General features: G+C 39.1%; 1 protein-coding gene across 6 annotated transcripts in view; it reads left to right on the top strand.

The window, feature by feature from the left end:
* Positions 1 to 26,543, top strand: part of LOC126477972 (protein SERAC1) — a 273,073-nt gene that overhangs the window by 191,267 nt on the left and 55,263 nt on the right. For all 6 annotated transcript variants that reach the window (XM_050103663.1, XM_050103662.1, XM_050103665.1 and 3 more), the window contains one exon: positions 18,813 to 19,067. In XM_050103663.1, the coding sequence (XP_049959620.1) occupies positions 18,813 to 19,067 (255 nt within the window). The remainder of the gene's footprint in view (positions 1 to 18,812; positions 19,068 to 26,543) is intronic.

The raw sequence follows: 26,543 nt of genomic DNA on the forward strand, positions 1-26,543 counted from the left end.
GTCGCCATCACCTTCCTTGCCGACATTGTCTGCATGCATTTCTTAGGGTTTTTGGGGGGAATTTGTGTGCCCCCACTGCATTGACTGCAATTTTGTCTTGCAGTTCACATGCTTAACCCATGTTTCGTCACCAGTAACAATGCGATCGAGTAATGAGTTGCCATCTTTCTCGTAAGCGTCCAAAAATGTTAACGCTGCAGCCATTCGCTGATTTTTGTGAATCTCTGTTAAGATTTTTGGTATCCATCTTGCACAAAACTTGTGGTAACCAAGCTTTTTGGTAATGATTTCATGCAACAAACTTTGTGAAATTTGTGGAAAACTCATAGAGAGTTCCGTTATTGTGAAATTACAGTTTTCACGGACCACGGCATCGACTTTTTCGACAAGTTCGGCAGTCACTATGCTGGGTCTTCCACTTCGCTCTTTGTCGTGAACGTTAGTTTGGCCATTTTTAAATTTTATGACCCATTGATGCACTCCACCTTCAGTGATTATGTTGTCCCCATACACTTCACAAAGCTGCCGATAGATTTCTATCGGTGTACAGTTTTTTGCAGTCAGGAACCTTATTACAGCACGCACTTCACACTTCGCGGCATTTTCAATTAACGCTGTCATTTCAAACTGTCACAGTAACTCAACGGAGTACAGCACGAATCTCTCACTAGCACGGCAGGATGCCGACTGCGTGGCGGAATGCCATGACACCAAGATGGCCGTGCTAGCCCCGCCCCTAATGGACACAAACGAAAACGTAATGTACTTTGTGGATAGCCCTCGTATTTCAGATTGCTTCTGAAGGCTTTTTCCCATGGTACCAAAAAGTCGATCTGCAGGTAAGTAGGAGTGACTGCACACTGGAAATGTAATGCATATCTCCTTCACTGAGACTGGAGAGATTTTTTTTTACAGCCACCAGTAGAGAGAATGAACCACATTGGCATTCCTGTTTTGTCCAGTGCAGCCATCAAAAATAGTCCTATTTTTGAAGTGTTTTCTTCATTTCTGTGCTTGCTCAGAGAGTCTACTAAGGCTGAAACTATTTCATTTGAACCTCTACCAGCCTGGTCTTCAGTCCAGCAGTAAAAGTTTGGAGACTTATTGTCAGTATCTGCAATACAGAAAGCATAATTTGACAGTTGCCGTGCGTAACAAGCCTCACCAATAGCGATTTTTGGCAAGGGTTGGACGTGCTGCAGATCACAGCGTAAAGACATGGTATTGGGCAGTTTCTCTTTCATAATTTTGTAAAACTGTTTAGCTCTCATTTTATAAGCAGCAAGCTCTGCTCGCACTCTTTGTCTTTTGACCAACTCTTTCGTTAGCTTTATTTCATGTTTCATTCTACAGCAGTAACTACAAACATCTACTACAGGATAACCAAACCCCAAATTAAGTTTTTTTGGGGATATGGTGCTGAAGAACCACTTTTTTACTTTTAACGAATCAGGGACACTTCCTTTATACATTTTAAAAAGTTTCATGACATTTAAGCCTGAAGGTAGATACAGCCTTTTACTTTTTTGTCTGCTATAGTGACTTTCTCTAACCTTCAAATTTGCGATGAATTGTATCACACTATCTTTCTTTGCAAAGTTTTGTTTTGTTCTATGATCACCTCCTCTTTTTTCACAAATGACATTATCAGCAACTACTGAGAAGCAGTGCTATTAAATCGAGTTGTTCCTATACTAAACAGAACTCTAAAAACAACTTGAACACACAGGAACTAGCATGCAGTCTACTCTGACCTGAAACTTTGAGTCTTCAGTTTTCCATCCTCTTTCCACGGATGTTGTCATTTCGGATTGGAGACAAAATCCTGTCTTGCTGTAGTTTGTTTAAGTGTCTGTAGACCTTCATCCTATTCCTGATTAGATGGTATACAGGGATGGTACAGAATTTGAATCTTCCTTCTTTGTGTCCACAAGGAGGCTCAAACTCCAGCATTTCAGGATCCTTATCACGGTATCTGAAGGAGTTAATTAGTACATGTTTAACTGGATTCCTATCCAGAAATTAAAGTGGAACACATAGTTAGTACGTGTAGTAAAACCAGTAGACAATCTCACAAAAAATTGTCTTTTAAAACATCTTACCTCTCCATCTGCTCAATCTTTCTTTACACAACGCCTTTCTGCTGCTTCCTAGATCCAGAGGAGTGGTCCCCTACATTACAACTCCTCCCACATTAGTCATATTTTTCACAAACAGCAAGCTCCCACATAAATAAGATAGTAGCCAACCAATCTGTTTCATGTGACAATAAGTGGTATGGGTATACAACAGATACATTGTAGTGAAGTTATGCAATCTGTCTTGGCGCCACAGCTTTTATTTGTCATACTGAAAAAACATTTGTTACCAATCGGCAGTAAATGGAATTTGAACCAATTTCACTGATGGACTTATTGCACTTTGAACCAAAAGTCAAATTTTGCAACTGATTTAAACAGTTAAAAATATCATTATGAATGAAAACAACACCATAGCTTGATGTAGCACACTTTGTAGAGTAGAAATTCACTTCAAACTAATTTTTGACTGTGATTGGACCTATCACGTTTTGAAATGTCACTCCTCAAATGCTGATTTAATAGTTTGAATTAGTTCATGCACTGGGCAATAGTAATTTCTGAAAATTCTCAGGAATGTGTGTTTATTTGCACTGATAGACACCGAATTGGGATGATCTATTCTTTGGCAGTAACTGTGAGTCACAAACACTTATTTTCTATGGAGTAACATCATCCACAACTTTCATAACTTTCAAAAATTAAGAAAATTTTCAAAAATATAGTTTTGTAAATGTCCAAAAATGGTCAAAATAAATTATATCTTACATAATTATACCACGAAATTAGAGAATGATTATTTGAATGAGGATAAACCTACTGTTCATTTTCAAAGATAAAAAAGAAGTTTAAGGTTAAAATTGACAATAACAGTATGAGTTTACCACAGTACACACAAATGTTTGAAATTTCAAATATATCACAATACAAATGAGTATGTATATAATCAATGAAAATTATGCAGAAGTGGCACAAACAGTAACATAAGTAAATGTAGAATTTCAAGCCAGCACATGAATCTGGCACACGTGGTTTCACACGAAGGAAAATTTCAAAATTCGAATGAGGTATTTTTCATGTTTCTTGTGACATTTTCACATAAACCTCGTAATTGTTCATCTCATTAATATGTCACTAATGAAATTAAAATTATGAGCAAGAACATTGCTATTTATACTCTTAGATATTTTATGGTTTCTGATAAGGATATTATCTTTCCCTCTCAATGTTTTGTTCTGACTGTAACTTGTACTTTGCATTATCTTGCAGTCTTTTATCATAATGTAATGCAAAGGTTTTTAAATCTTCACAGCACTAAGTTGGTGGTCACTGTCGTGCTGTGTCTGCCTGCTGTCGTCTTGTCCGTGATAGTTTACAATGAGCATAAATTACCAGTGCACATTTACTTGTTTCATGCGTGACAAGTCTCAAATCATCTAAGGGTAACTAAAGCCATTGTATCTAGTGGTATGATGGCTTACTGAGTTTGTGGGGAAAGAGATAATAAATAGGATAGTGACTGTGGCTTGTGACTGTTTCCTTCAGCATGGATAAGACTTAATGGTTTGTGGTGTTTGTAAACAGGGAAAAGATTATAGCTAAATGTTCCATTGATAACAAGGTCTTTAGAGACTGAGCACAGTCTTGATTGAGAAAGGAAATCATCCCTGACCTTTCAAAGGAACCATCCCAGCATTTGCTCTATGCAGTTTAGAGAAATCACAGAAAACCTTATCTATATGGCTGGTTGGAATTTGAACCACCATTCTACACTGTCTTACCACCATGCCATCTGCCACTGAACTACTTGGTGATGCTTGCTGCAAATATTGGTGTACTATATTTTAATTGATTATGTTTAATATTCTGATAAGAGGACACCAATTTGTTTTAATGATGTCCTGGAGATCTAGCTATGCTCGAGAGTACAAAGAAAACATAGTAACACATATATTAAGCAGCAATACAGGAATGCCTTCCAAAGTGCCCTGTTACAACTGGACTGGAAGAGCTGTATCCTCGTCAGCAGAAGAGGGATGGTATGCGCTCAACTTACAGTTCTGCAAGTGCAGCGAACCATCGGGAGCTGGCGGTTACTTCACGGAGTGACCATCAACCCATGGACACCACCAGCCTCCAGCTCTACATATCAATCTATTATTGATGTTGAAGATTGGCACTCATGAGTCACGACCCTAGGTCCACCTGAAGTATTTGCTGATGTGTGGAGATTGTCAAAGGCAGATGATGGACAGCATCATAGTCACTCAGGTCAAGCCTCCAGCAGGCCTTCAGTGTGATTGTGGCCTTCGCGTCCCATCAGCGTTATCTCATAAGTTGGCAGTGCAGATGGCGGCAGCAGCAGCATCCTTCCAGACGGACTCAAGCTCTGTAGATGATTGAAGACAGCTATGCCTCCCGAGGGTCAACCTTTGTAGCACCCCTTCTCACTGGCTAGCTGCGACTGACATGTGGGCTGAGACTATGCATTGGGCAGTCAGCAATCCATCCTCAGCAGTCACACTTATGTTAAGAAGGGTGGGGTATTTATGTGGTGCTTCCCGTCTGCTCTGTGGTGGCAGGAATGGCCATGATATTATGGGTCCTGGTTTTCCCTTGCTGTCAGCTCTCCTAGTGACTTCAAACTTTCTCAGCTTCACCTTTCAGCAGCTCTTTTGTGCTGGTTCAGCACCTGAATACCTATTGTTGCTTTGTGCCTAGGCCTCCTTGTGACACACTGCTTCATCACTAGTATGACAGGATCTTTAGGCTTCCATGATGTCATTATGCTTTGCCTGCAGAGTCAGTCATTTGTCCTTGCTGCAAAGCCTCCATATCTGTCGCAACATGCTCAGCATTTCTTTCAGCTGGCAATCTACTAGTCACTGGCACAGGTGGTTCAGCTTCCGGGAGCTGCCAAGCTAGAACATGGATGAGCTTTTAGCATCTGCTGTGGATACTACCCCGGGGAGTAACACATGGATTTTAAGATGGATTTAAGAAATTGTGTCTCGTTTGGACTCTTGTCCAAGCTGTTATGTAGAACATTGTAACGTGTGTCAGACTAACTAGCTCTTTTTTTGCATTTTGGATTTTGGGAAGCAGCAATTAGATGGGTGTAGAGAAACATTTAAGAATTTGTGTGTCATGTGGACTTCTGCCCAAACTATTGTGTAGAATACTATAATCTGCGTCAGACTAACTGGTTCATTCTTCTTAGCCAGTGATCAACTGACCATGTCTGTCTGAACCATTATTGTACAGTTTACAGTATTTTGTCATTTTACTTTGTTTTTAAGCAAATGAAAAAAAAGAGTTTTATTTTTTACACGTTAAAGATATTTTTGTGGACCTGCATGTCTTTGTATCATAATGAACTGTTGCTGTTTTTAGGGTTTTGTACGTCAAACGGTAAAAACGGAACCCTTATAGGATGACTTTGGTGTCTGTCTGTCTGTCCAACTGTTAAAAACCCTTTTTCTCAGAAACAGTTAGACATATGAAGTTGCAGTGTATGCCATGTACTAAGGTCTGCAGTCCCTTGGCAATGTAAGCTTCTAAGTCAGTACAATAAAACGATATGGCTATCTATGTCGCATATTTTGATACTCGCTGACTTACTCTTAAAAACCTAAAGGGAACGCCCATTAATCATGAACTTTGAAATTGGGTGAAAACAAAGTTTCATAGCACAAATAAAGGAAAAAAATCAAAAAATTGTTAATTTGTAAGTATCTCACGTGACATTTTTTTGTAATTTGTTATCCGACTGTGTATCTGTCCATATGTCTGTTAAGAGCCCTTTTTGTCAGGAACCTGGGGACATATGAAGTTGACATTTATGCCACATACCAATATCTATATTCCCTTTGTGCTGTAAAACATTTAAGCTTCTAAGTCAATGCAGTCAAAATAGACAGCCATTAATGTCACATATTTTGATGCTTTGCCAGTATTGATACCAATAACTGCAAAAATCATTGAAATGCTCAGTTCCCAGGATGAATGAACTTTCTGTATACAGAATTAAGATTGTATGGAACCCTCGGTGGTGAGCTCTACTTGCACTTACATGGATTTTTTTAAAACATTTATTTGACTTGAAACTTCCTAGCAGATTAAAACTGGGTCATGGATGGAGACTCAAACTTTCAACCTTTGCCTTATGGCTAAGCCATGTCTCTGTAATATCCTTTCTTACAGACGTGCTAGTTCTGCAAGTTTTGCAGGACAACTTCTGTGAAGTTTGGAAGGTAGCAGATGAGGTACTGGCGGAAGTAAAGCTTTGAGGTCAGGTTGTGGGTCATACCTGCATAGCTCAGTTGGCAGACAACTTGCCTGTGAAAGACAAAGGTCTTGAGTTTGAGTGTCAGTCCAACACATGTTTTTAATCAGCAAGGAACTTTGATACCACTGCACACTTTGCTACAGAATGAAAATTTCATTCTGGATATATTTCACGTCTCTGTATGCAGTGGGTCACTGCCGTGTATGAGAACATCCTACACCCAATGATTCAATGCAGATTAGTGCCCATGAAGGAAAAAAAAATTAATTCCCTAAGCAAACCATTGGCTATTGGGAGATGTCCTTTGGCCTCACCCAAGCAACATGAGAAGTGGCCAAAGACTGCAATTCAGGACTGGGACTATTAAATAAGCTGGTACAAATTAAGCTGCAAATAGTGCAAGTTCCAAACTTAAGGATTGGAACACTGAGCAGGAGCACGTGGAATTGGCTGACACCCTCAAATGCTGCCACAGTATGTAGTACATATGATGTGATCAGATTAGATGGGAATATCAGAAATGCAAGGATAATGGAGAAGATTACAAACTAATGTGCCGTGGTGCATCATTCAACAACTGCATCACAGTAGTTGTGGGAGAAACTTGTTAACAGTCTCTTAGTACTTTGTGGGGGGCTAAGGTACACATAAGAAGTATGCAAGGTGGTCACCTGTGCCTTGGACATTGAATCTCAGATGAATTTCATCCTTGTACAGAAACATGATTTTTCCCTTTCTGACAGGCACTGAGGTTACTCCATCTGGGAAAGTCACCCAACAGCACAAACCATTTATAACCGTCCTGAAGAGAAGAGGAAGTAAGCAGTAAAAAAGTATTTGGTTCCAAAGAAAACCAAATGGTGGAAAATAAGAGACCAGGAAGAAGCATTGTACAGTAGAATCGTACTTCCTCATTTCAATAACACATAAAGTGTATCTACTTGGCCAACATTTCAAGAGTGTATTAATATCACAATCATAGGAGGTCAGCATCATGAACCTGGTGCCCTGATACATTGAGAAACAAATATGATTACAGACAGGACATGTGTAGAAATAAATAGTAGTACTCATAGAACAAAAATGCAGTTTGTTTTTCAACCTTAAATGTGAAACTGGTCTACCAGGAAGTGACAGAAGATTCCATAAACATGTCAGAAGACAGTGTAAGAGAAGACAGCTTGGAAAAAATGGAAAACCTGTAAAAAAGATTGATAATGTTTAGTCATCAAAACAGAAGCTGTGAGGGCTGTGATGAACAGATTAGTTGAGAACTACACTGATGAATCAAACATTATGACCACTGTCTACCACAATATTGAATGTCATCTGGTGGTGATGCAGGCAGGTGACATGGTAAGGAAAAAGTATCAGTGGAGCAGAGACAAATAGGGATTCATTCTAGTTACATATGGCCTGCAAATGAGGAAATCCACTGATACAAGCAGCTGTGACAAAAGGCAGATGTTTATGTCCTATCACCTATGAATGAGCATCTGGGAAATGACAAAGCTGGTAGGCTGTTTGTGTGCTACTGTCATGAGCTTCTGTGGAAAGTGGTTGAAGGATGATGAAACTATGAGTAGGCAACACAGTGTTAGACGTCCATGCCTCATGACAGAACATGGAAGTTGGATGCTAGCCCATTCTGTAAAGTGGGATAGGAGGCATTCTGTGGCAAATCTGATGACAAATACAATGCTGATGCAGGAACAAGTATTTCACAGCACACCTTTTAGTTGACATTGTCGAACATGCAGCTTAGGAGCAAACAATCATGATGCTTTTCCATGTTAACCTTGCAGCATCAATTTCAACAGCAGTGGCCATGGAATTATTGAGACTGGACCATATATCACTTGAAATTTTTTGCCATGCCAGATGAATCATTTATTGTGAGACCAGATTGATGGCCATGTACAGATCCACTGTCATCCAGGTGAGTTTATGTTCAAAACGTGAACTATGCTTTGGACATGGAACAGTGGTGACAGTATTACACTATGGAGTATTTTGCCTGGCCTTCTCTGGGATACATCATAATAAGCAAAGGCAGCATGACAGCTGTTGACTATGTGAAGATTACGTCAGTTCACCTGTCTGTCTTTATGCTTGAAGTTTTCACCAACAGCTATGGCATCTTCCAGCAGGATAACTGTACTTATTGTAAGGTTGAAATTGTGCTGCAGTGGTTTGAGGAGCATGATTGTAAACTCATATTGATGTCATGGCTACCAAATTTGCCAGATCTGAACATCTAGGATGTATTTGGACACCAGCTCTGTGCCCATGAATGTCATCTCAAAATTTCCAGGAATTGTGTGACCCGTACATAGACATCTGCTGCCACATACTTCTGGGAATCTACCAAGGACTTATGGAATCCCTGCAAATGGAACTACTGCTGTATAGCATCAAAAAGATGGGCCAACACACTGTTAAGCATGTAGTCATGTCTTGTCTCACTAGTGTATGTGATTCACTGGAAAACCCAGAGGTTGCAGGACAATGTATTGATTGGATAGAGGCTGGGTCTCGTGAAAATGATGAAATTCTGTCATGAAGTGGTATCCTAGTTAAAGAGAGATCCTGGCTGACTCGATTTGTCAGTACCTTAACAGATGTTAAGTAACTACCAGATGACTGGTTAGCAAGTGTAATCATCCTTATCATGAGGATTAAAGATAACCCAGTTGAATGTATAACCTAGTTGAGTGTACCAACTGATGTGTTGAGTTGAATTGTTCCTGTTATATGCACAATATTTTGACAACCAACATAGTCCTCTTCTTCAGGTGCTAGCACGTGCACACACACACACACGCACGCACGCACGCATGCACGCACGCACACACACACACACACACACACACACACACACACACACACACACACACACACACACACACAAAAAAAGCAGAAAACTTGATAGCTTTTGTAGTAAATCCTTTGTTGAGGTAGAGCACGCGCGCGCACACACACACACACACACACACACACACACACACACATACCTTTGCCCCTGCCTAGTGCTGGCTGGACGCACAATTCAATTATGTAGTACCATCTGGAAACAATCAAATGCATCTAGCTGGCACTACATAGGAACGCTGGTGTGCGCGCATGACACATATCTGTGCGCACATGCATGTGTGTGGTGTAGCTTGAGAAAGGATTTACTCCAAAACCTAGCAAGTTTATTGCCTTTGTACATATGCCTGTTGATGACTCAATGCTTCTGATTTTTTCTGAATGCTTTGCTGTACTCCTAGAGTTATGTTGTGTGTACTTACTGCCAAGACTCCAACCAGACTGTACACTGCTGTTGGTCTTGTCCCAATATTTATAGCCTAATTTGACTCCGGTGCTCACTATACCCTTTCATGCTCTTTTTTTTTATCGTGTTCTGTATTGATTTTCCGGTGCTCACTATACCCTTTCATGCTCTTTTTTTTTATCATGTTCTGTATTGATTTTCCAAGAAATGTACTTTCTCTCAGCCTTTACCAACCCTGGTGGGTTTGATAGCTGGTGAGATCTGAATTAATTGGATGCCAGATACTAACCTTCTTAAGGGGGGTAGGACGTCAAACAGGCCGACATGGAGCAAGAGAGGCACCACAGGACATTTTAATTTCCACTGTCTATACTTTTACAAGTAAATTCATAAAACTTTGTCAGCATAACCAGGAAGGTTTCAGGATTCACACTCGTAGCAGCGGAAATTCAAAAACGTAGCAAAATAATTTTTCTTACATGTGAAATTTCATCATTTTTTTCACTTACTGTTGGCTGCATTTGTTGCTATAGGTACACTTTTGTTCATAAGTAAGAGAGACTGTCTGATGAATTTTGCACAGCATACAAACCATACTTACAGGTGTCTGAAATCTAGAATCTATTTAATTTATGAAAAAATGAATGAGCTGTTACATTTTAAACTTTATGTTTAGAAAAAAATCAAATTTTGTAATTAATTATCTCAATTTTACCACAGTTTTTAATAGATTTGGAAAATTCTAGAGTTTCATACACTTGTAAGTATGGTTTGTATGCTGTGCAAAATTCATCAAGTAATCTCTCTTACCTGTGAAGAAAAATGTACCTATAGCAACAAATGCAGCCAACAGTAAGTGAAAAAATGATGAAATTTCATATCTAAAAAAAAATTATTTTGTTATGTTTTTGCACTATGAGTGTGAATTCCAAATCCTTCCTGGCCATGCTGACAAAGTTTTATGAATTTATTTGTGAAAGTATAGACAGTAGAAAATAAAATGTCCTGTGGTGCCACTCCTGCTACAAGTCGGCCCGTTTGACGTCCTACACCCCCCCCCCCCCCTTAAATGGAAACTTTTGTCCCAGTTCATTAAGTTTTCCAACATCTTTATTTTGATAGACTCCTTAAATATGCTGTCCCAGAAGCTTGACATTTGCACCACTGTTCTGCTGGTCCTGTCGTATTTCATTTCTGGTTTATATTAGAGGCAGTGCTCATGTGCTGATGTTCCTTACATTTCTTCTTAACTATTCTAATAGGATGTAGGCATTAAGAAAACTGTATGCAAAGTACAAAATAGAACAATGGATTCTCCAGGTTGGAAAGTCAACAATGTAGGAAAATACAATTTGCTGCTTACTGTATAGATGAGACGTTAAGTAACAGACAAGTATAATTAAAAGACACTTACTTATAAGCTTTCGGTCACAGCCTTGGACAGAAAAAGAAAGAAAAACACACACCATTCTGTCACACTATCAAGCACACACAACTGCCAACTCCATCACCTTGGACTGGAAAGCGTCTGTCATGTGGAATGGAAGCAGCAATCTGTAGGGGACTGGGAGGAGGGAGAGGAAGCAGAAGGAATAGCAGTGTATGGTTGGGGGGGGGGGGGGGTGAGAGGAACGCTGTTTGGCAGAGTGTGCAGGGCCTAGATTGCCAATTGGCACAGCATTAGGTGGTTGTGAGGCAGGGAGGTGAAGAAAAACAGAGCAAAAAAAGAGAGAAGTGGGAAAGATAGGCAGATGCATTGGCAGAGGGCGGCAAACAAAGAGGGTGAGAGACAAGAATGGGGAGGAGGTGATAGAACAGAAGGGGTAGAAACCGTTGGGTGGAAGGTGTGGGGACAGTAAGTTACCATGGGTTGAGGCCAGGATAATTACAGGAGTGGAGAATGTGTTGTAGGGATAACTCCTGTCTGCACAGTTTAGAACAGCTGCTGGTGGAGGGGAGGATCCAGATTGTTTGGGTAGTGAAGCAGCCATTGAAATCAAGCATGTTATGTCACACACATACACCACACACAAGTCCATGTATTGATAGAAATGCATTTGTTTGAACTAGGTGGATCTTAATGCCTTTGCTTCGAGGTGTTCCATGTAGACTGATGTTAGAATGTACCTAAAAAGAACAGCAAAGCAATTACTGAACATTTCCATAGTTTGTTCCAAGGATTTAGAAAGTGAGATTCTTGTAAATAGGGAAAAAAAGTTCAACAATTGTTTTGCTGTACTTTTTAGGGAGATTCTCACATCAACTTATGTATGTTTTAAAAGAAGACACATTGTATGTTATTTGTTTGCAACAGGCACAGTATAGTCAAACCACAAGAAACAGTAATTTACTAAGGTTGTCAACAAATTTTTGTACCAGATGCATCTGAAGCAGCAGAAGCACCAGAAACATATGTTTAGTGCTGTATATCGGCAGCTGAAATGCACAGTATCACTTGTTTTTATTGGAATTGTGTGAACAATATATTTTGTGTACGATAGCGACAAAATGCATCATGTAAAATATAATATACCTGTCTGGTGCTATTGTATGCTCTTGAGTTTCACGTGTGTAATATAATGTTCCTTAGTTGTTGTGTTCGATGTATTTTACCTGGAAGTGCAAATATAGTTACCGGCACTAGATGTCTTTTACTCATTATTACTTATTCAATTGTGTCAACTCTAATGGGTTATGGTCCCAGCGATGCATTTGGAATAAATGTATCCATAGTATAGTAGTGAGAAAGTATTGGAAAAGTTCCAAGTTGTACATTTGTATGAAGTACGAGTTATTTTGTACGTTAAGAAAGATCAAAGTTACTGTTAAAATGAGCGTGGCACAAATTCCACACATTGAAAGACTTATGGGTCGCGAAAACTATGCAACATGGTAATTTGCAGTAGAAGCGTATTTACGTTTGGATGACCTATGGAATGTGGTGGATGGGACAATGAAATCTACAGATCAGAATTATTCAAATAAGGATAGGAAAGCAAAATCAAAGTTGATATTACTGGTTGACTCAATGAATTATGTTCACATTGAAAAAGCTGCAACAGTGAAAGAAGTCTGGGACAAATTACAAAGTGCATTTGAGGATGGACATCTTAAAAGGAAAGTAGGATTATTACATGAATTAATTACCAATCAGCTGGACAAATGCAAGATCATAGACAAATACAGCAACAAAATAATAGCCATGTCGAACTGACTGAGAAACATTGGGTTTGAGATAGCTGACGAATGGAAAGAGACACTACTATTGGCAGGAATGCCCAAAAGGTATGCACCTATGATTATGGGGCTGGAAAGCTCAGGTATGCCAATCACGGGTGACAGTGTTAAAGTGAAAATCCTACAGGATGTAAAGAGTACTTCAAGCTCTCACGTATTGGAGAAGGAAACTGCATCTGCTCTTTATTCAAAAAACAAAAGAAAGAAATCAGTGAGGTGCTATAGACATCAGAAGAAGGGGCGTATTGTATCTCAGTGCAGAGAAAAAGTAAACTCAAGGTCAGACAAGCAGCAAAAGAGGTACGTGGTGGACAGCCCAGCGAGGGACCAATAATACAGGTAAAGTGCGGTCATGTTTTTATTCTTTTGGAGATGTGGGTAATTGTCAGCTGGAATGGATTTTAGACTCAGGTGCATCTGTGCATATTGTTAAAGACAAATCTCTTCTTCATGATGTTAAAGATAAGACTCATATGGGAATATCTACTGTTGATGGCAGCAAGCTCCAATGCCATTTGGCTGGGAAATTAGACCTACATGTAAATGTAAATGGTGAACCTGATATGGTTAGAGCACATGATGTTCATTATGTAAAAAATGTTGTGACTAACTTACTGTCTGTTGGGGAAATTGTCAAGAAGGGAAATACAGTCACTTTTGACATGCATGGAGGGAGAGTAATCAATGAAAGTGGTGAAGTAATAACTACAGCAAGTAACGAAAGGGATATTTTTAAGTTGGATACCATTGACAGTAAACATAGAAATGTTAGTCATTCAGTATACTCAGTGGAAGGTTTTTATGGCACCGTAGACTTGGACACCTAAATAGAAAGAGTATGTCTTTATTAAAGGATATGGTAAAGGGAATACAGAATTATAGTTTATCCAAGGACCCTTGTGAGATATGCATTAAAGGAAAACAAGTGAAGCTACATTTCAAGACTAGTAAAAGTAAATCTGCAATGGTCTTACAGATAATCCATAAAGAATGTAAATAAGTTATACACAACTGCAACCAGTCACTTTTTGGATAATAATGCTTTATTACATGAACCGGTTTTCAAACCTTTTCAGGTCCATCTTCAGATGGTTTCGGGAGGATCCGGGAAGTTACATCATTACTGGTAGTAGCATAATGCTGGGTTCTGGTTTGCGACAGTATAGGCGGCTTTTTTCGGATCTGTCTGCCTCCATTTTGATGTCCTGAACACTTTCACACAAACTATATTAGTTTACACTTTGTGAAAGTGTCCTGGACATCAAAATGGATGCTGGTAAAGTGTCACTGTCAAAGTGTAAACTAATATATGAGGGCCGTTCAGAAAGTAACCTCCGGTTGATTTAAAAAAATACACCAAGTTAAATAAAAATATTTTAATATATACATCTTACAACTACATCTTTGCACTATTTTTCTACATAGTCTCCATAGCGATTGAGGCACTTATCGTATCTCTTCACAAGCTTTGAAATTCCTTCTGCATAAAAATCACCCGCTTGTGCCTGGAGCCAGCCTGTGACCGCATCTTTGAGCTCTTCGTCGTCATCAAACCGCTGTGACCCGAGCCATTTCTTCAAATGCATGAAGAGGTGATAATCACTTGGCGCCAGGTCTGGGCTGTAAGGTGGATTTATTGATAACGTCCCACTTGAAGGACTCAAGAAGGGCCGTTGTTCTGCGAGCAGAGTGAGGACGGGTGTTATCGTGCAAAAAAACGATACCGGAAGTCAGCATACCACGGCGTTTGTTCTGTATAGCCCGTCGTAACTTTTTTATTGTTTCACAGTACACGTCTTGATTAATGGTCGTACCACGTTCCTTGAATTCAACCAACAACACCCCTTTGGCATCCCAAAACACCGTTGCCATCAGTTTTCTGGCAGAAAAATCTTGCGAGGCTTTTCTTGGTTTGGTAGGCGAATTTGAAGGTGCCCACATCTTTGATTGTTCTTTTGTCTCAGGGTTCACGTACTTAATCCAGGTTTCGTCACCGGTCACGATTCTGTTTAACAATGGTTCTCCTCCGTCCTCATAACGTGACAGAAAGTCTAATGCAGAGGCCATTCTTTGAGTTTTGTGGTGGTCGGTAAGAATTTTGGGCACCCATCGTGCACAGAACTTACGGTAACCCAATCTTGCTGTCACTATCTCGTACAAGAGTGTCTTAGAAATCTGTGGAAAACCAGTAGACAACTCCGACATTGAGAAACGTCGATTTTCACGAACTTTTGCATCAACTGTCTGAACGAGTTCGTCAGTCACCAATGATGGTCTACCACTCCTCTCTTCATCATGAACGTTTTCTCGTCCACTTTTAAATAAACGTACCCATTCACGGACAACTCCTTCACTCATAACTCTTGGTCCGTACACGGCACAAAGCTCACGATGAATAGCTGCTGCAGAATATCCTTTGGCTGTAAAAAACCTTATGACAGCACGCACTTCACATTTGGCGGGGTTTTCTATTGCAGCACACATTTCAAACTGCCACAAAAACTAAACTAGCGCAGGTACGACGTTCACTCGACCACGGCTTGATGCCGACTGACCTTTTGAGTGCGTGATCGCACATATGGCGTCGCTACTCCCCCCACAACCCGCACTGTGATCAATCGGAGGTTACTTTCTGAACCGCCCTCGTAGTTTGTGTGAAAGTGTTCTGGACATCAAAATGGAGGCAGACAGATCCGAAAAAAGCCGCCTATACTGTCGCAAACTAGCACCCAGCATTATGCTACAACGAGTAATGATGTAACTTCCCGGATCCTCCCGAAACCATCTGAAGATGAACCTGAAAAGGTTCGAAAACCAGTTCATGTAATAAAGCATTATTATCAAAAAAGTGACTGGTTGGAGTTGTGTATAACTTATTTACATTCAATATACAGTCATGGTTCTAAAATATCCATAATGGATAAGTATAATCCATAAAGATGTATATGGCCCAATGGAGTGCAAATCCATAGGGGGGGGGGTCATTATTTTTTGACGTTTATTGATGATTATTCTCGATATATTCATGTTTATTTTCTTAGTTCCAAAGATCAAGTGAAAGGTACTTCTGAGAGATATTGTAATATGGTCAGAAGGTTGATGGGAAAGAATATTAAGATCATCAGGCCTGATAATGGGAGAGAATATATTAACCAGAAATTGAAGACATTTCTGGCAAAAATGGGAATCAGGCATCAAACTACCATAAGTTACAGCCCATCTCAAAATGGGGTTGCTGAGAGGGCTAATAGGACCATGGTCAAAAAAGCAAGGAGCATAATAACTGATGCTGGACTATCAAAAGAGTTTTGGGCAGAGGTGGTATCAACGGCCATATATTTGAACAACAGAACACCTACAGAAGCATTAAGGAATGGAACCCCCTATGAGATATGGGTAGGAAGGAAACCTGATCTAAGCAATATAAGGGTTTTTGGGTGTGATGCAGCAGCACACATACCAAAACAGCTCAGAGGAAAGTGGGACCCAAAAGCTAAAAAAACATATTTTTGTAGGCTGTTGTGAGAATTAAAATGGCTGCCGATTAATGGATCCATTGAATAAAATGATAGTTTCAAACAGAGATGTAGTATTCTTTGAAAATAGAAAGGACTCTGAAGGGCAAGACTACTAAGTTAACTGCCCCTAGTTCCAAAGGTGAAACCTTACATGAAGAAAGAGAAAATGAAGAACACGAAGAGGACAGCCAAAGCCAAAAGGAGACTATTTATGATGACAATGAGATTGAGAGCGAAGAAAATGAAGAGAACAATATAAATGATGACAATGAGATTGAGAGCGAAGAAAATGAAGAGAACAATATAAGGCATTCTTCTTGTGTACCAAAACGGAAAGAATATTCAGATTTTGAGATGAATGCAGCCCAGTCTTTTTAATGATGACCCAGCAACAGCAGAAGAAGCAATGAGCAGACCAAACTCTCAAGAATGGAAAGAAATGATGGAGGGAGAGTTGGAATTTTTATCTCAGAATGAAACCTTTGAATGGGTAAATATGCCAGCAGATAAAAAACCATTACAGGCAAGATGGGTATTCACTTTGAAGAGCCCTGAAAATTCATATGCAAGATATAAAGCATGACTTGTAATAAAAGGATATTCGCAAAAAACAAGGGGTAGATTAGAAAGAAACTTTTTCACCTGTAGTCAAATATGCCTCATTGAGATATCTTTTAGCCTTGGCAGCAAAACGAAATTTAACAAGCCATCATATGGATGTAACAACAGCATATTTAAATGGGAAATTGGAGGAGGAGATATATGTCATTCCACCAAGAGAAGTCATGAAAACCAAATCAGAAAGGAAAAAGATTTGGCATTTGTGAAAAATTATTTATGGACTTAAACAGAGTAGACATTGCTGGAATCGATGTGTGCCTAAAACTCAATTAAATATGAATATGAAGCAATCTAAGGCAGATCCCAGTGTATACTATAAAAGGGGAAGAGAAGGGATAATAATAATGGGAATGTGGATGGATGACTTCTTTATCCCGACTGAAAACGAAAGATAAATGAGAATTTTTAAGAACAGCTGCAAACCAAGTTTAAGGTGCATGATTTGGGAGAAGTTAAGCATTATTTTGGTATGCAGATCACTGAGGATGAAGAGGGATACGAATTGAGCATAAATCAATCACTAAATACAGAAAAAATCTTAAACAAATTTGACATGAGTGATTGTAAACCCATAGCTACTCCAGTGGAAGTAGGAGTGAAGCTAAATGTAAATGAGACAGATGTGGAATGTGATAAGAATGTTCCATATTTAGAAGCAGTAGGGAGGGAGTCTGTTATATTTGTCTCAAACGTCATGACCTGACAATGCTTTTGCCATCAACGCAGTGAGCAGATATTGCAGAGACCCAAAGGAAAAGCACTGGAAAGCTGTGAAAAGGATATTTCGATATCTAAGGGGAACTTCAAACCACAAATTAAGATACCATAGAGAAGGTAAAGCAAAACTGGAAGGCTACAGCTATGCAGATTGGGGGAGTGAATTGGGAGATAGGCACTCCACTACTTGCTGCTGCTTTAAATTAATGGTGGGCCACATTTCATGGTCTTGTCAAAAGCAAAAAACTGTTGCACTGAGTACCATAAAGGCGACTATATGGTGCTATCTTATACCACGCAGGAAGCATTGTGGCTAAGAACATTAATATGTTAAGTAGAACCCAATTTAATCATGGAACCTATAACAATCTTCTGTGACAATAAAGAAGCCATTAATCTAGCGAAAACTGGTGTCACTAGTACTAGGACAGAACATAATGATATAGGACACCATTTTATTTGGGACCACATTGAGCAACAGAACATCGCAGTGGACTACCTGCGCAGAGAAGACATGTTGACTGACCGTCTGACAAAACCTTTGGACAAAGAGAAGTTTGAAAAGATTGTGGGGCTATTTGGTTTATCTTGTGAAGGCAAACCACAAAATATATACTCAAAGTGGGATGTTGGAATTGTGTGAACAATATATTTTGTGTGAGACAGCGGCAAAGTACAGCATGTGAAATATAATAGACCTCTCTGGTGCTATTGTACGCTCTGAGTTTCATGTGTGTAATATAATCTTCCTTGGTTGTTGTGTTCGATGTATTTTACCTGGAAATGCAAATATAGTTACTGGCACTAAATGTCTTTTACTCACTATTACTTATTCAGCTGTGTCAACTCTAATAGTTTTTGCAGCCTGAGAAAGCCAGCATATGTAAATAAATGTTTTTCTAATTCTAATTATTCTGTCCATCAACTGTCAAATTTGAAAGTAAATATAGATAAGAATTTCAAGTGACATTTTTGCTTATTGCTGAGATTATGCTCCCCCCCCCCCCCCTCCCCCTCTCTTTCTCATGTGTGCGTACATGTGTACTGTTTTAATTTTGCGTATTTGTTAATTTTAGGTTGGATAGGTATTCTAGCTCAATGGTCTAGAGATCCAGATATTCAAATATCATCACCTGCAGTTAAGGCCCTTTACAATTTGGATGAAGAGTGTGAAGATGGCAGATTTCCTCGCAGCATATATGTTCTTCATCCTACTGTCCGTACCATGCATGTACCAAAAATTGATGTTGTATTTATCCATGGTCTCTGGGGAGGGTTGTTTGTTACATGGAGGCAGAGAGATACTGAACAGAAGAAACATGTTTTGAAAGGTAAGTTCCATGTTTCAGCTGCCCTTGATTATTTCCATTAAATGTGATTATATAGCACTAAAATACATAACCTGAGTAACTCATGTTGGATTCTAAAACTAATGTAATTTATATCTAAAACTAATGCAATTTAAATGATTCCCTTAAGTAATACTACATTATCTTTGTAGTCCTGGGCAGTTTGAAATTTTAAAGTGGAATCTATTAAGCCTATAATTATTAATTAAAAAAATTATTTCCATTGGCTATGCCACCATTTCAACCCTTTTTTTTTCTGTTTTGCTACTTCTGTACAGCATATTGAATACTGAAACAGGAGTTTCTATGCTGATACTGGTACATCGTATACCATAAGTAGCTCTGTTTTGATATCCGTAGTGTATAAAATACTTGATGTTTTTGACGGATGGTACTTTTTTGGGCTAATTTTATCTCAGGAAGGTGCTGAATACTCAGGGTTTGGGTATCTTACAGTGAAATACACCTTGCACACAACCCGTATTACCTTTCCTATTCTGGATATAAATGCTACATGAACAGGTATATATATGTGGGGGGGGGGGGATCATGATTAATAATTGCTAGAGTAATTGGAAAAATTGATTGGAAAGAATAGTTGAAAGAAATTTGGAGGTAATTCATGAATCTGTACACAATACTATAACCAATATCAGTATCAACAGACCTTCAATATCAATATATTCAAGGCCAATATTCATAATTTGTGTTGCGTACTGCTTCACATTAATTCCATTGTGTGTAGCCTTGATTGTCACAATGTCGATGCAGAATCACTCCCCCGTTGTTCACGTAAATTCTTCTTGTCTGCTCCGAACCTATCGATTCAGGATCTTGCCGGTGAGCGGAATGATGAACAGACAGGGACAGACGTTGTAAATGTGCGAATAAATTTTGCCTTTGTAATAACTTTTTATAACGATTTTAATGTGTGGTTGAAATACTCATTTTTTATCAGTGCTGGTATGATGGATCCAAGCATATGTCCACACACTGCCACTTCTAGAAACAAACAGGTGAAGATACGGGAATAAATAAATTGAAGAGTTTCATACAGATGTATTAAAACATTATTCTTGTCACAAAACAACTCATTAATTTATCTTTTTTTGGTGTTTGCAACCTATTAATTTTACATATAGCTTGTTGTTGTTGTTCTGGTCTTCAGTCCAGAGACTGGTTTGATGCAGCTCTCCATGCTACTCTATCTTGTGCAAGCTTCTTCATCTCCCAGTACCTACTGCAACCTACATCCTTCTGAATCTGCTTAGTGTATACATCTCTTGGTCTCCCTCTACGATTTTTACCCTCCACACTGCCTTCCAATACTAAATTGGTGATCCCTTGATGTCTCAGAACATATCCTACCAACCGATCCCTTCTTCTAGTCAAGTTGTGCTACAAATCTCTCTTCTCCCCAATTCTATTCAATACCTCCTAATTAGTTATGTGATCTACCCATCTAATCTTTAACATTCTTCTGTAGCACCACATTTCGAAAGTTTCTATTCTCTTCTTGTCCAAACTGTTTATCATCCACGTTTCACTTCCATACATGGCTACACTCCATACAAATACTTTCAGAAATGACTTCCTGACTCTTAAATCTATACTTGATGTTAACAAATTTCTCTTCTTCAGAAGCGCTTTCCTTGCCATTGCCAGTTTACATTTTATATCCTCTCTACTTCGACCACCATCAGTTATTTTGTTCCCCAAATAGCAAAACTCCTTTACTACTTTAAGTGTCTCATTTCCTAATCTAATTCCCTCAGTATCACCCAATTTAATTCGACTACATTCCATTATACTCGTTTTTCTTTTGTTGATGTTCATCTTTTATCCTCCTTTCAAGACACTGTCCATTCCGTTCAGCTGCTCTTCCAGGTCCTTTGCTGTCTCTGACAGAATTACAATATCATCGGCGAAACTCAAAGTTTTTATTTCTTCTCTGTGGATTTTAATTCCTACTCCTAATTTTTTTTTTATTTCCTTTACTGCTTGCTCAGTATACAGATTAAATAGCATCGGGGAGAGGCTACAACCCTGTCTCACTCCCTTCCCAACCACTGCTTCCCTTTGATGCCCCTCGACTCTTATAACTGCCATCTGGTTTCTATACAAATTGTAAATAGCCTTTTGCTCCCTGTATTTTACCCCTGCCACCTTTGAAATTTAAAGAGAGTATTCCAGTCTACATTGCCAAAGCTTTCTCTAAGTCTACAAATGCTAGAAATGTAGGTTTACCTTTCCTTAATCTTTCTTTTAAGATAAGTCATAGGGTCAGTATTGCCTCATGTGTACCAACATTTCTACGGAATCCAAACTGATCCTCCCCGAGGTCAGCTTCCACCAGTTTTTCCATTTGTCTGTAAAGAATTCGTGTTAGTATTTTGCAGCCATGACGTATTAAACTGGTAGTTCAGTAATTTTCATAACTGTCAACACCTGCTTTCTTTGGAATTGGAATTATTATATTCTTCTTGCAGTCTGATGGTATTTCACCTGTCTCATACATCTTGCTCACCAAGTGGTAGAGTTTTGTCAGGGCTGGCTCTCTCAAAGCTGTCAGTAGTTCTAATGAAATGTCTACTCCCAGGACCTTGTTTCAATTTAGGTCTTTCAGTGCTCTGTCAAACTCTTCATGCAGTATCATATCTCACATTTCACCTTCATCTATATCCTCTTCCATTTCCATAATATTGTCCTCAAGTACATCGCCCTTGTATAGACCCTCTATATGCTCCTTCTACCTTCTGCTTTCCCTTCTTTGCTTAGAACTGGGTTTCCATCTGAGCTCTTGATATTCATACAACTGGTTCTCTTTTCTCCAAAGGTGTCTGTAATTTTCCTGTAGGCAGTATCTATCTTACCCCTATCTATATGCCTCTACATCCTTACATTTGTCCTCTAGCCATCCCTGCTTAGCCATTTTGCACTTCCTGTTGATCTCATTTTTGAGACGTTTGTATTCCTTTCTGCCTGCTTCATTTACTGCATTTTTATATTTTCTCCTTTCATCAATTAAATTCAATATATATTCTGTCACCCAAGGATTTCTACTGGCCCTCGTCTTTTTACCTACTTGATCCTCTGCTGCCTTCACTGTTTCATCACTCAAAGCGATCCATTATTCTTCTACTGTATTTCTCTCCCCCATTCTTGTCAATTGTTCCCTGATGCTCTGCCTGTAACTTTCTACAACCTCTGGTTCTGTCAGTTTATCCAGATCCCATCTCCTTAAATTGCTACCTGTTTGCAGTTTCTTCAGTTTTAATCTACAGTTCATAACCAATAGATTGTGGTCAGAGCCCACATCTGCCCCTGGAAATGCCTTACAATTTAAAACCTGGTTCCTAAATCTCTGTCTTGTTGTTGTTGTTGTGGTCTTCAGTCCTGAGACTGGTTTGATGCAGCTCTCCATGCTACTCTATCCTGCGTAAGCTTCTTCATCTCCCAGTACCTACTGCAACCTACATCCTTCTGAATCTGCTTAGTGTATTCATCTCTTGGTCTCCCTCTACGATTTTTACCCTCCACGCTGCCCTCCAATGCTAAATTTGTGATCCCTTGATGCCTCAAAACATGTCCTACCAACCGATCCCTTCTTCTAGTCAAGTTGTGCCACAAACTTCTCTTCTCCCCAATCCTATTCAATACCTCCTCATTAGTTACGTGATCTACCCACCTTATCTTCAGCATTCTTCTGTAGCACCACATTTCGAAAGCTTCTATTCTCTTCTTGTCCAAACTAGTTATCGTCCATGTTTCACTTCCATACATGGCTACACTCCATACAAATAATTTCAGAAACGACTTCCTGACACTTAAATCTATACTCGATGTTAACAAATTTCTCTTCTTCAGAAACGATTTCCTTGCCATTGCCAGTCTACATTTTATATCCTCTCTACGTCAACCATCATCAGTTATTTTACTCCCTAAATAGCAAAATTCCTTTACTACTTTTAAGTGTCTCGTTTCCTAATCTAATTCCCTCAGCATCACCTGATTTAATTTGACTACATTCCATTATCATTGTTTTGCTTTTGTTGATGTTCATCTTATATCCTCCTTTCAAGACACTGTCCATTCCATTCAACTGCTCTTCCAAGTCCTTTGCTGTCTCTGTCAGAATTACAATATCATCGGCGAACCTCAAAGTTTTTACTTCTTCTCCATGAATTTTAATACCTACTCCGAATTTTTCTTTTGTTTCCTTTACTGCTTGCTCAATATACAGATTGAATAACATCGGAGAGAGGCTACAACCCTGTCTCACTCCTTTCCCAACCACTGCTTCCCTTTCATGCCCCTCGACTCTTATAACTGCCATCTGGTTTCTGTACAAATTCTAAATAGCCTTTCGCTCCCTGTATTTTACCCCTGCCACCTTCCAAATTTGAAAGAGAGCATTCCAGTTAACATTGTCAAAAGCTTTCTCTAAGTCTACAAATGCTAGAAATGTAGGTTTGCCTTTTCTTAATCTTTCTTCTAAGATAAGTCGTAAGTTTAGTATTGCCTCACGTGTTCCAACATTTCTACGGAATCCAAACTGATCTTCCCCAAGGTCCGCTTCTACCAGTTTTTCCATTCGTCTGTAAAGAATTCGCGTTAGTATTTTGCAGCTGTGACTTATTAAACTGATAGTTCGGTAATTTTCACATCTGTCAACACCTGCTTTCTTTGGGATTGGAATTATTACATTCTTCTTGAAGTCTGAGGGTATTTCGCCTGTCTCATACATCTTGCTCACCAGATGGTAGAGTTTTGTCATGACTGGCTCTCCCAAGGCCATCAGTAGTTCTAATGGAATGTTGTCTATTCCCGGGGCCATCTCTGTCTTACGATTATATAATCTATCTGAAACCTTCCAGTATATCCAGGCCTCTTCCATGTATACAACCTTCTTTCATGATTCTTGAACCAAGTGTTAGCTATGATTAAGTTATGCTCTGTGCAAAATTCTACCAGGCGGCTTCCTCTTTCATTTCTTAGCCCCATTCCATGTTCACCTACTACGTTACCTTCTCTTCCTTTTCCTACCATCGAATTACAGTCACCCGTGACTTCTAATTTTCGTCTCCCTTCACTATCTGAATAACTTCTTTTATCTCATCCTACATTTCATCAATCTCTTCTTCATCTTCAGCGCTAGTTGGCATGTAAACTTGTACTACTGTGGTAGGCATGGGCTTTGTATCAATCTTGGCCACAATAATGCATTCACTATGCTGTTTGTAGTAGCTATCCTGCACTCCTATTTTTTCTATTCATTATTAAAGCTACTCCTGCATTACCCCTATTTGATTTTGTATTTATAACCCTGTATTCACCTGACAAAGTCTTGTTCCTCCTGCCACTGAACTTCACTAATTCCCATTATATCTAACTTTAACCTATCCATTTCCCTTTTTACATTTTCTAACCTACCTGCCAGATTAAGGGATCTGGCATTCCACACTTCGATTCGTAGAACGCCAGTTTTTTTCTCTTCTGATAACAGCGTCCTCCTGAGTAGTCCCCGCCCGGAGATCGAATGGGGGACTATTTTGTCTCTGGAATATTTTATCCAAGAGGACGCCATCATCATTTAACCATACAGTAAAGCTGCATGCCCTCAGGAAAAATTACGGCTGTAGTTTCCTCTTGCTTTCAGCTGTTCACAGCACCAGCACACCAAGGCCGTTTTTGTTAGTGTTACAAAGCCAGCTCAGTCAGTCATCCAAACTGTTGCCCCTGCAACTACTGAAAAGGCTGCTGCCCTCTTCAGTAACCACATGCTTGTCTGGCCTCTCAACAGATACCCCTTCATTGTGGTTGCACGTATGTTACAGCTATCTGTATCGCTGAGGCATCAAGCCTCCCTACCAATGGCAAGGTCCATGGTTCATTGGGGGGACATGTAGCTGACATATAAGAAAAGAATGAATGAAAACATGATATAATTCAACATACATAACACTATTTTTCCAAATAGTAGTTAACTTTAATCTGATGCTGTAACGTCTAGGGTGGAATACAAATGATGGAAGGAATAAAGGAGCACTAATTCTCTCTCTCTCTCTCTCTCTCTCTCTCTCTCTCTCTCTCTCTCTCACACACACACACACACACACACACACACACACACACACACACAGAGGTTCATTGTCCATGCTGGGCCTGACACTGCAGCCTGACAAATTACTTTTAAGAATTCAAGTATTTTAACTATGCTACTGAGTTTGTTTCACATGCAGTACAAATATTCTGTGTGATCGGTTTATTTCAGTGTTTTTGTGTACTGCTAGTCTCTGTTGTATCATGTTAAAAATTAATCCATGAGTTATGATATGAACTTTAGTAATTGGCTGTTGAGAAACCACTTTACATTAACAGCTCTGTTATCATTGACAATAAGGGGATTTATGTAAATATTGTTAATGTTATTAGGTTAGTGTTATACCTGAGGATATGCTCACCATTCAGGACCATCCATTCTGATAGTCAGGAGGTAACAAATTAGGCCTATGATTATGACTGGATTTAATTTACTATCTGCCTCCTCACTCCTTTATAAAATAACCTGCCTAAAACATAATTTGGGCAGTTCATGGCAGGCTGCACAGATTCTGATGTGTTTGCATGAGTAAATAAAAAAAGTCTGTAACTACACACCGTTGATTGACAGCCTGAACCATCCCATTACAGTACCTCCATAAATTGTAATTGTTACTGCATTATCACCCTCCCCACCTGCATAGGAACCATGCTAGAGCAGATAATCAGCTATTGCATCATCTGGATTTTAGAGCTGAGAAATGTTATAATTATATTTCAGTGTAGATTTGTAAGGCATCATTCTATTTTTGTAATTATCAGTTATAATTTATCAGTACTAGAGGTGGCTATACATGAAGTATTGCTTCATAAGCACCATCTAGTTACAATATTTTTAATAAGAAGTAAGTTTTTCTGTGATTGAGTTATAGGAATGTTCCACTGTTCTCACAGCTGTTTCTTGTGTGAGTGTGTTGGGACCTTTTATCAGTATAGTTGTCTCATTAGTAATCATGACAGCTTTTAAGAGTTCTCCAGTCTCTTTGGTAAACATTTATGTTGTTCCAGAAAAGGTGTGGTCCAAGTACGAAACATCATGTGACACCATATTCAATGTTTACCCACTCTGTATTTAGTTTTATTCATGTGGTATCATTTGTTAATATGGCTCTCTATTGTATGTTGTCAAGATATGACTCCATCAATTCAAGAAGGCTTCCTTTAATGCCATAAAGTTGCAGTACACTAGCAAAATTTTGTGATGAACGGAGCAGAAGGTTTTGATATGGTCACAAATATTCTGCATTTAAGCCATTACCTCAAAAATTCCTGATAAGATTGGAAGAATGGAAATGTGTTTATAATAAGTTAGAGGGCTTTTTCTTTTCTAAGTGGACATTACTAAGGATTTAAATC

The sequence above is a fragment of the Schistocerca serialis genome, chromosome 1, assembly GCF_023864345.2.
Source record: "Schistocerca serialis cubense isolate TAMUIC-IGC-003099 chromosome 1, iqSchSeri2.2, whole genome shotgun sequence".
Taxonomy (NCBI): domain Eukaryota; kingdom Metazoa; phylum Arthropoda; class Insecta; order Orthoptera; family Acrididae; genus Schistocerca; species Schistocerca serialis.